The sequence below is a fragment of the Chelonoidis abingdonii genome, chromosome 3 (assembly GCF_003597395.2).
Source record: "Chelonoidis abingdonii isolate Lonesome George chromosome 3, CheloAbing_2.0, whole genome shotgun sequence".
NCBI classification, from domain to species: Eukaryota; Metazoa; Chordata; order Testudines; family Testudinidae; genus Chelonoidis; species Chelonoidis abingdonii.
The window spans coordinates 143,630,988-143,641,609 of NC_133771.1; the positions used below are offsets into that span (position 1 = coordinate 143,630,988).

General features: G+C 40.5%; 1 protein-coding gene across 1 annotated transcript in view; it reads left to right on the plus strand.

Moving 5' to 3' along the window:
* The window catches only part of FMN2 (formin 2), a 238,261-nt gene that overhangs the window by 21,256 nt on the left and 206,383 nt on the right, over positions 1-10,622 (plus strand). Inside the window, exon 2 of the mRNA XM_075064186.1 lies at positions 6,414-6,580. Coding sequence (XP_074920287.1) covers positions 6,414-6,580 — 167 coding nt within the window. The remainder of the gene's footprint in view (positions 1-6,413; positions 6,581-10,622) is intronic.

The following is a 10,622-nucleotide window of genomic DNA, read 5'->3' on the forward strand; positions in this document are numbered from 1 at the left end:
AACCTTTTTTTATCCATTATTGCTGCTTGGGGATTTATAAGACCTTTCTCAGATTTCCTAAAATATACCTTTCTTGATTGAGTTACTTCTTTGCTGGAGGTTGTTGGCAAGATCTGAATGGCGATGTAACCTGTAGCTCTAACCCGAACTGTCACTGAGTTAGTATCCCTTCCCATCTCAATTTAATCTTTGGGAGAAAGGGAATATATTAGATTATAGCCTCAAGTGATGATATGAGAATCAGAAGATCTTCAACAACCTGAAACTCCAAAAAAGTCATACGAAAAGTGGAAATTTGGTTAAATTACAAAAGACGAATATATATTAAAAAAAAAAAAAGAAAGAAAAGCATGCAGAGATACATTTAGAACCCCCCTCCCCCCCCAGGACAAAATGAGATTGAATTACCTAGGGACATTACAGGTAAAAAGAAAACATTTTACAACTACATTAGAAGGAAGAAGACGACGAAGGATAGGGTAGGCCCATTACTGCGTTTTCTCTTATTTTCTTTTTTGTCCTCAGTGAGTAATAGATGGTGTGTTAAGTGCTTTTTTAGTTTTGTTTTAACCAGAAAGGTTAGTAGTGCTCAGACAACTAGCATAGTGAGCATCAGTGTAAATGAGGTAGGATCTGAGGGTAAAATAAGGAAAGAACAAGTTAAGAATTAATTAGACAAGTTACATGTTTTTTAGTTGTCAGGGCCTGGTGAAATACACCCTATATTTAAGGATATAGCCAAAGAGATCTCTGAACCATTACTGATTATCTTTGAGTTCCCAGAGGACTCAAAGGAAAAATATAGTACCTATCTATAAAAAAGTGGAATAAGGACAACCCAGGGAATTGTAGATCAGTCAGTTTAATTTAACCCAGAAAAATAATACAGCAAATATTTGAGATCAGTTTGTAAGCACCTAGAAGATATGTTGATAAGCAACAGTCAATATGGATTTGTCAAGAACAAATCATGTCAAACTAACTTAATATCCTTCTCTCATAGGGTAGCAAGCCTGTGGATAGGAGAGATGCAGCAAACATGATATATCTTGACTTTAGTAAGGCTTTTGATACTGTCTCACATGACCTCATAAACTAGGGAGATTAGCCCAGATGAATTTAGACAAGGTGGGTGCACTATTGGTTGGAAAACTGTACTCAGAATAGTTATCAATGGTTTACAGTCAAGCTGGAAGGACATATTGAATGGAGTCCTGCAGGGGTCTGTCCTGCATCTGGTTCTATTCAGTATCTCTGTAAATAATTTGGATAATGGCATACATAGTACACTTATAAGTTTGCAAATTAGTACCAAGTTGGGAGGGGTTGCATGTGCGTTGGAGGACAGGGTTAGAATTCAAAATGATCTTGCCAAGCTGGAGAAATGGTCTGAAATTCAATAAGGACTACACTTAAGAAGAAGGAATAATCAATTGCACAAATACAAAATGGGAAAAGACTAGAAAAGGGTACTGCAGAAAAGGATCAGGAGTTTATAGTGGATCACAAAGTAAATATGAGTCAACAATGTAGTACTATTGTGTCATCCTGTCCCCGCTCCGCACGCGCCCCCCCCCCCTAAAAAAAAAAAGGTGAACTGAAGCTATTTGTCTCAGTGCAGGGAACTGGCCTAGAAGACCTATTGAAGTCCCTTACAGTCCTACATTTTTATGACTCAGATCTTCCAAAGAGCTTGTTGTAGTTCTTCAGCAACAAAAGTAAAGGGAAGAGCTGAAGTTTTAAAAGTAACAAATAAGCATTTTGTTTTCTTGGGTGTGGGTAGGAAGAGAGATGAGGCCATCCAGATTTCATCCTTAGTATTTAAGAAATGAGTGCATTTTTTATAATGTTGCAAAGTCTGTTTTTAATTTCTTCTTAAATATATGGTTTTGCGTTGTGTGTGTTCTGCTTTTCTTAGTGTCAGTTTGAATCAGTTCAAAGAGCTGAAAAACAATAAAGGACACCATTGGGTTCTTAATAGCGTCAGCATCCCCAATCCACTACTGATGTCTGTCTGCGGAAATGGGAAGCTTCAGTTCTAGTGACAGCATCTGTTTGTACTTGAAAATAGCTGGAAATGGGGCTGAAGCTGCCCTGAATAAGGGTAAACAAGTCGGTTCCTTGGTCTGTCTGTCTCTCTCTTTTTTTTTTTTTTTTTTTTTTAAATATCACTTCAATCCAATTGCTCAAAGAATATGAAATAATGAACATTTTTTGTTTACTAACATTTTTTTTTTTTTTTTTTTTTTAAACCTTCTATTGTACCCACAAGGTGGAGCATTTAATTGCTGTCTTCCCCCTCCCCCCATATTCACAGTTGCTTCATCCCTATCTGGAACCACTGTACAACAAAGGGCTTCAAATCTTAGATTCTACATCTGACTAAAGTTGTCAGTTTCAATAAAAAGAATAGTGATTTGCGGTAGTCAGGGCCAGTGCAACCATTTAGGCGACCTAGGCGGTCACCTAGGGCACTGGGATTTGGGGGGCACCATTTTCTTCGGCAGTGACTGTGGAGGCCGGATCTTTGGCCTCCCTGGTCATCGCCGGCATTTAGGCGGAGGGAGATGGGGCAGGGGAGTGTGGGGAGGGCCACCTGCTGCAAGTAAGGGGGGGGTGGCATGCAAGGGAACTCCCCGCCCCAGCTCACCTCTGCCCTGCCTCCTTCCCGAGCACACTGTTGCTGCTTCACTGTTCCTGCCTCCCAGGCTTGCGGTGCCAATCAGCTTAGGCACCGCAAGCCTGGGAGGTGGGAGAAGTGAAACAGCAACGGCGTGCTCATGCGCTGAGCAGGGGTGAGCTGGGGCAGGGGGGGTGCCTCAGGGTGGGGGAGGGGGGTGCAAGGTGGAAGTTTTGCCTAGGGCACGAAACATCCGTGCATCGGCCCTGGTGGTAGTGAAAGAGATTCCTTTTTTTCTCCCCTCCTCCTTACGAGACTATTTTGTTGTCTTTTTTTGGGACTGGCTTTGAGGGAAATCAGTGTGGCTAACCTTTTCTGACCATTCAAGTGGGTAGTAATCTTAGCCCCTCAGATTGTTCCTTCTGAACTAGCTATTTCACATACAGAAAATTTAAATAGCTTAACACCTCATTTTAAATGTGACCCGTAGGTGTGTTAAAATGTCTAACCCATTTAGTGTTAATAGATAAGAGCTGTTCACAGCAGTGCAGCATGAAGCTGTTTCCATATTCATAGAAAATTGAGCTCATTTAACGTTGCATTCAGTAAAACATGTATAATCTAAATTGACATTGTATTTTTACTTCAGATTTTCGTGTGTGTCTCTGTGTGCAGTAATTTCAAGGGACATATGCAGTATTAGAACCCAGATTTGTTTAAAGATAATACCTTCTTCGTGGTGGTAGTATCATCTTGAGTCAAGACATCAATAGATGCAATGTTTAAGAGGGCAGATGGTTTAGTGCTACTTATGTTTGCTGAAAAGATGAGTTAAAGGTTTTATCCCCCAACAGCATTTTTGTTTAGATAACAGATGTTAATCTAAAAATATTCTGCTCTTTTGATAACTGGCATTGGAAAACATGGCTTTGTTACCTAATGTGTTCAAATAATCATCCTAAATTGGAGGGAACACATCCAATACAGAGAGAGAGCATGATGAGAAATGCATGATGTTGTTTTTGAATCCAGAAACCCATTTAATTAAACTGTTTAAAAAAAATCTTGTTTAAACATTAAGACATATTATAGGTGTCGGACAATATACATATTTTTTAAAGTGGTGAGTAATTTACCAACAAATACTATATTTGTTTAAAATGAGTAAATGGGAACGAAATCTTTGGCTAAGTGTGCTGTTCACTGAACAAATATTTAAGGTTAAAGTCCTTTGCTAAGACTGCCAACAAGGGTGCTGTTTCAAAGACCAGAGAATCATCAGGCAGGGGTGTCACACTTACTTTCTTATCACTAGGGGGAGTTCCTCTGTCTGGTTTAAGGCATAGTTGCCCAAATCTTCCAAAACAACTGGTGATTTTTGAGTTTCCAAGTTGGCACTTTAAAAGGGCCTGACTTTCAAAATCAGACACCTCTAAGGTGTCTTAATTTGGGCACTCAAAAATCACCAGTTGCTTTTAGCAATTTGGCCCACTATAGGGAAACCTGCATTGCTGTTGGCTATTATTTCACAAACCCAATTAAAATTGTCTTAGAAATCTCTTTTCTTAGACTTGCTGTGCATTAATGTGAAAACTGATCATTTGCTGCTGCTTGTGCCATGTAATTATACTGGGTGGTCTTTAATTTCACAAGTATCCAGAAAATGGCAGGATTTGGTGGTGGCTGATTTTTCTTCTAATAAGAACATCGATCTGCTTTAACAGAACACTGTTTTTGTTGTTTTACAGCTTGATTGGAAGCAGTGGTTGCTGCTCTGAAGAGAGAGGCAAAGACCTATCAAAAACTTGGGTGTTATAACTTCTCTGTTGTGCTTTGAAGCTGTGGGCCCATGGATTTGCTTCGTTTCAAGGCAGTTTCTGTTGTATACCAATCACACTGTACAAAAGGTGTACTAAACACAAAGAATATATTTCCTATTGAGAAGGCCAGTTACCTATATTTATTGAATATAGAGGTATTGTCAGTACAAGCAACGTTTTTACATGAACACTAAAATGCAGGGTGTTAAAGGGGTGCTAAGCAAGATGCATTATCACCATTATACAGTTGGTAAAAATAGTGGACAGAGAAGTTGGACAAGTTGTCCGAGGTCAGAAAAGCAAGTCAGTTGTATAGCACATAACAGAACTGAGATTTCTTGCCAGCCAAGTACCTGGATCCATTAGACCATATAGTATTGTAGTGAAAGATAAGGAATCAAAGAGAATATTAATTGGCATAATGAAGAGAAATGACCTTCAGAACTATCAAATATTTTAGATTCGAAAAGTGAACATCAAAACCTAGATGTTTTTTTCTTTTTTTCTTTCATGACATTAAACCACCTGATGTTAGGGTAATATCTGATTCTAGGATTGTACACTATCTGTAAAATCTCCCCGATGAAATTGGAAAGCCTTAGTATTTCAATATGCCTGAACAAAATGCAGGCTTCAGAAAACTGGATACATTTTGCAAAACAGCCAGTGAAAATTTCATTTTGTTTAATATCATTCTTCACATAGAAATGTTTGAAATGTCTTGCATTCTAATGTGAAAACCACATTTCATGACAAGCAAAATGCCCCATAATTCCAAATATTTGTTTTAGTAAAACTCTGGGAAATGGTTTGATGGCTTTGTTGGATTGTGATGATTGTTACTGTTTTGGCCACAAATTGTATATGCAGCTAGTCCATGCTAAAACTTTCTACTAATTTCATTTCTCCTGTGTTTCCTCTTCTCTCTTCTCCTGCACTTGTTCCATCTATTTCTTGTAACAGACACAACCTTAACTTTGACATTTCCTGATTTATCTATTTTTAAATGGTTAACCATGCAACTTTTAATAGTCTTTTTAGTATATATTTCTGCATTACATGTGAGTATGTAACTAATCTGTTTTTTTGGATTCTCCATTTGAGTAGACTTTTACAGCACTAGGATCTTGAGACCTGACAGTATTGTCATCTGTTACATACTTTGCAAGAACAACCTGCACAAGTTCAGAGCCTTCTATATTTTATTGATGGCGAGAATATTTGGCGCACAAAATCTAGGGTTTAGTCCTATCGGAAGCAACCTCTGTTGAACTTGTGCCTCCATGTGCAAAGACCTGTGTTAAAGTGTTTCTCTTCTGGCCTGGAGCACTGTGCAACGTTTGGAGCTCCAAAATGTCACTCTTAAATGGCCAGTAATTATGATTTTTTTTCCAAATGACATGAGAAACTCTCTCCTGAGAAGTAGAGCACCAACTCTAGAATACAAGTATCCCCTTTTGTGTAGTTCTAAAACTAGGAGTTGGGAGACTTTGGTTCTATTCTTGACTCTGTGCCAGCTCGCTATGTGACCTTGAACAAGTTACTTAACCCTATTGTACCTCATGTTTCCCATATGGAAAATGGTGTAACGTATACTTGACTTTTGAGGGCCTGTGATAAAGAATAACTGTATAAGTGTAAAGTAGAATTTAATTATGTTTCTGATAGCAGGAGACTGATTCTAGAATGGAATTCAGGACTCTTGTTTGTATAGTAGAAACTGCTAGGCTACTTGAGCCAGCTTGATATATACTTTCTCTTTGAAGCCCTGTGAACAATAAGTAGTACTGAAACTTTAATTTGTATAATTCTTAAATTAGCGCATAGAGATTTATTTTTACTTGAAGGTTGATCTGCTGACTTGTAGGGTATACTGACAAACTTGATGTTTTTGGTGTCTATACTTGTCAAGCTCTTTATTTAAGGAGTTAGGTAAAATGTCTTAAGTTTGGTCTATTTTATAATTTTTGCAGGGCGAACTCTTCTGGAAAAACTGTTCAGCCAGCAGGAGAATGCCCCACAGGAAGAAGCAGAAAAACTATGTTCTAGGATCATAGCGATGGGGCTCCTACTTCCTTTCAGCGATTGCTTCAGAGAACCATGTAATCAGAGTGCGCAGCAGAGCACGCCCACATTTGATGTAAGTTGTAGAATATATACTGTAGTTACTTATGAAAAATTTTAATTATCAATGGTTTGATACCTATCAATCTAGGAAAATTCTCCTGTTAGAGAACTTTTTTTCTCCCTGTGATCAAGTGACTAAAATTATCATATTAAACGTAGGCAACTAAATTTAGTGCTTGGGTTCATACATGTTCATGGCTGGATATACAAAATATAATGGAAACAATTATTTTTCCTTTTCCTATAAAATGGTCTTCCTGAAGATTTGAGGGCATAATGGTAGTGTCTGCCACATTGCTGTACTGTAAACTGGTAAAAATAATAGCTACACCAATCCTCTTCTCTTTTTTGTAGGAAGGTGTATATATGGCTTTCTGCATTTCAATCATGAGATCATACCTGGTCTCCTGCAAGTCTGATGGTAGCTTCACTGGAAAACCAACAGTATACTGTTCTGGCAGTGCCAGATTAAGAAATGTTTGGGGGCCCATGTACAATGGCAATTGGGGGGACACCTTCCCTACTTCTGGGGAGAAGGGTTGGGTCCTATTCTCAGACTCCGAGGCCCATGAGTGTGTGTGTGTGTGTGTGTGTTGAATGAGCCCACCTTGCCCTCACCCTGTAGAGGAAACTGCCCTGCCAAGCTGGCCCAGCTCCTTTCTCTACTATTCTCACAGTATGCAGACAGGGCTCTTACTGGCCCTAATTTCTTTTGTGTGTTTCTGCCTCCCTTCCCCCAACACCCCAAAATGGGGGCCCTGGGCAAATGTACTAAGTTCACAGTTTGATAATCTAGGCCTGCCTGCTGCCAAGAAACTCCACAGAACTTCAGTGGGATGTCTACCCTAGGGTTTGTTTGTTTTTTTTACCGTGGGAGCCACAGATTTGTAGGATTGGAAGGAACCTTGAGAGGTCATCTAGTCCAGTCCCCTGCACTCATGACAGGACTGAGTATTATCTAGACCATCCATGACAAGTGTTTTTAGAACCTGCTCTAAAAATCTCCAGTGATGGAGATTCTACAATCTCCTTCCACAGTTTATTCCATGCTTAACTACCTTGTTAGCTTTTCCTACTGTCATAAGAATATAAGAATGGCCATACTGGATCAAACTAAAAGTCCATCTAGCCCAGTACCCTGTCTTCCAACAGTGGTCAATACCAGGTGCCCCAGAGGGAATGAACAGAACAGGTAATCATCAAGTGATCCATCCCCTGTCACCCCTTCCTAGAACCTAAACTGCCCTTGCTGCAATTTGAGGTCATTGCTTCTTGTCCTATGCTCATAGATTAAATAGAACCATTTCCCGTCCTCCTTGTAACAACTTTTTATGTACTCGAAAACTGTTATGTCCCTCTTAGTCGTCTTTTCTCCAGACTAAATAATCCCATTTTTTTCCATCTTCCCTCATAGGTCATGTTTTCTAGACCTTTAATCATTTTTGTTGCTCTTCTCTGGCCATTCTCTAGTTTGTCCACATCTTTCCTGAAATGTGGCACCCATAATTGGACACACTAGTCCAGTTGAGGCCTAATCAGCATGGAGTAAAGTGAAAGAACTACTTCTTGTGTCTTGTTTATGACGCACCTGCTAACACATCCCAGAATGATGTTTGCTGCCTTTTTTTTTTTTTGCAAGTATTACACTGTTGATTCATATTTAGCTTTTGATCCACTATGATCCCCAGATCCCTTTCTGCAGTACTCTATCCTTGGCAGTCTTTCCCATTTTGTCTATGTGCAACTGATTTGTTCCTTCCTAAGTGGAGTACTTTGCATTTGTCCTTACTACATTTCATTTTGTTTACTTTAGACCATTTCTCAACTTTGTCCAGATCATTTTGAATTTTAATCCTATCCTCCAAAGCACTTGCAACCCCTCCCAGCTTGGTATCATCCACAAATTTATAAGTGTACCCTTTATGCCATTATTTAAATCATTGATGAAGATATTGAACAGAACTGGATCCAGAACTGATCCCTGCGGAAGCCCACTTGACATGCCCTTCCAGTTTGACAGTGAACCACTGATAACTATTCTCTGGGAATGGTGGTTGCTGCAATTCACCTTAAGTGACAGGGAGCCACAAGAAATTGTACCATATACATTTTTGGCAGCTCACAGCTTCAGTCCCTCTTGCTTTAAAATTTGTGCAGTGAACTTCCTCAGATTTCCTGATGACATTCTTTTCTGCATGCATTTAAGAAAAATGCAGCAGTTAAGTTCCCCACATGAAAATATTATAACTGATCATTATTTGTTTTATTTTGTTCAAATTGGGCCAAGAAATAAGAAAAACACCATTGCTTATGTAAGCAAGATGATTATTCTGGAAGTCCTTCACGGATCATGTTGGTTAGAGGACTTAATAGCTTAAGAAGTGGTATCTGTGGCCAGCTATGGAGTTTCATGAGCATTTGTTTCAGCCTCATCCACACAAGATTTTATTGGCCTACCAAAACTGACAGTATTATTTTGAAACTAGTCATGAGACAATAAATACTCAGTATAAGAACCTGAGTAGAATAGATCATTCTTCCTGTAGTGTGGGAATGGCAAAATGTTCTCCTGTTGCAGCCTCAGTGATCGTTTTTTTATTAGACTTTCTGTGGGAGAAGAGGCTAAGTACTATTTGGTCATTCAGGAAAATCTAATAAACAGGAAACTGTCTAGAAGATACATTATAAGTTGTTCTCTCTCAGGAAGGAAAAGTTCTTCAGAATCCAGACTTTCTGGATGCTTTAATTTCATATATATATTCTGTAAAATATCACTCATAAAAATTATGACCTGCAGTACTTGTGTAGTGTAAAAAAACCAAAATCCAAAAATATACCTCTCACTCGCATTCTCATTTGACCGGCAGATGTGATGATCAACAGGTCTTGAAGCTTGTTCTGCTGGTCCCCAAGCAATCCACATCCCTGTTGCAATCTGGCAGCTTGTTAGTAACTAGGGGGCTGAGTGGCTAATGGAAACCTAGCCCCACCAGAAGGGCTGCCCATGGGAGTCGTGAGTGGAGGAGTGTCTAGCCCCATTGATTGGTCTGGCTGTGCTATTTAAGCAAGGAGACACAGGAAGTTGTCTATGCAACTGGGTGAATTCCCGGCTGGCTGCTATATCAGACCCTGCTGTCTCACTTGACTCATCAGCTCTGCTTCCTGCCTCAGTTCTGATCCCTGCCCCTAGCAGGGGCGGCTGCAGGCCACAGCACACCAAGCGCATGCTTGGGGGGGCTTGCCGTGGGGAGAGCTCTCCCGCAGGTGTACCTGTGGGAGGTCCACCAAAGCCACAGAACCAGCAGACCGTCCGCAGGTATGCCTGCGGGAGGTCCACCGGAGCCACCTGCCATCCTCCCGGCGACCGGCAGAGTGCCCCCCGTGGCATGCCGCCTTGCTTGGGGTGGCGAAATGTCTAGAGCCGCCCCTGGTCTCTAGTCTCTGATTCCAATTCCAGACCTGACCCTTAGCTCAACCTTGATTCTAGCCCTGACCCTTGGCTCAGGTTATTGACTCTGACTCCTGCTCTGACCACCCAAGCCCTGCTCATGACTGAAGCCGCTATTCAACTCTCTTCACCAAAAGAGCGGTTCATTTGACTTGGTCTTGATCAAGCACTGCTCTCTCTGATCTAACTGTCTGCCAAGTTCCCCCCTCTAATCATCACCTCATCTCTTTCAAAGTCACCCATCAGCCCCCGGCTTCATGCCCTATCACTTGGCATTTCTGTGACTTCAGTCCACCAGTGCTGATGACTTGTCACCTACTCATCCCTTTCTTCCTTTGCTATGGTTGTTCATTTTCTTCAATTCTAGGTTCCTCCATCCTTGACTCTCTTGCACCTTTCTCCCATCACAATGTCTGCCCTGGCTAAAACCTAACATCCGCTCCCAGGCTGACTTCCTCAGTTACAGCAACAAAGAATCCTGTGGCACCTTATAGACTAACAGACGTTTTGGAGCATGGGCTTTCATGGGTGAATACCCACTTCGTCAGATGCATGTAGTGGAAATTTCCCGGGGCAGGTATATATATGCAAGCAAGTTAGAGATAAG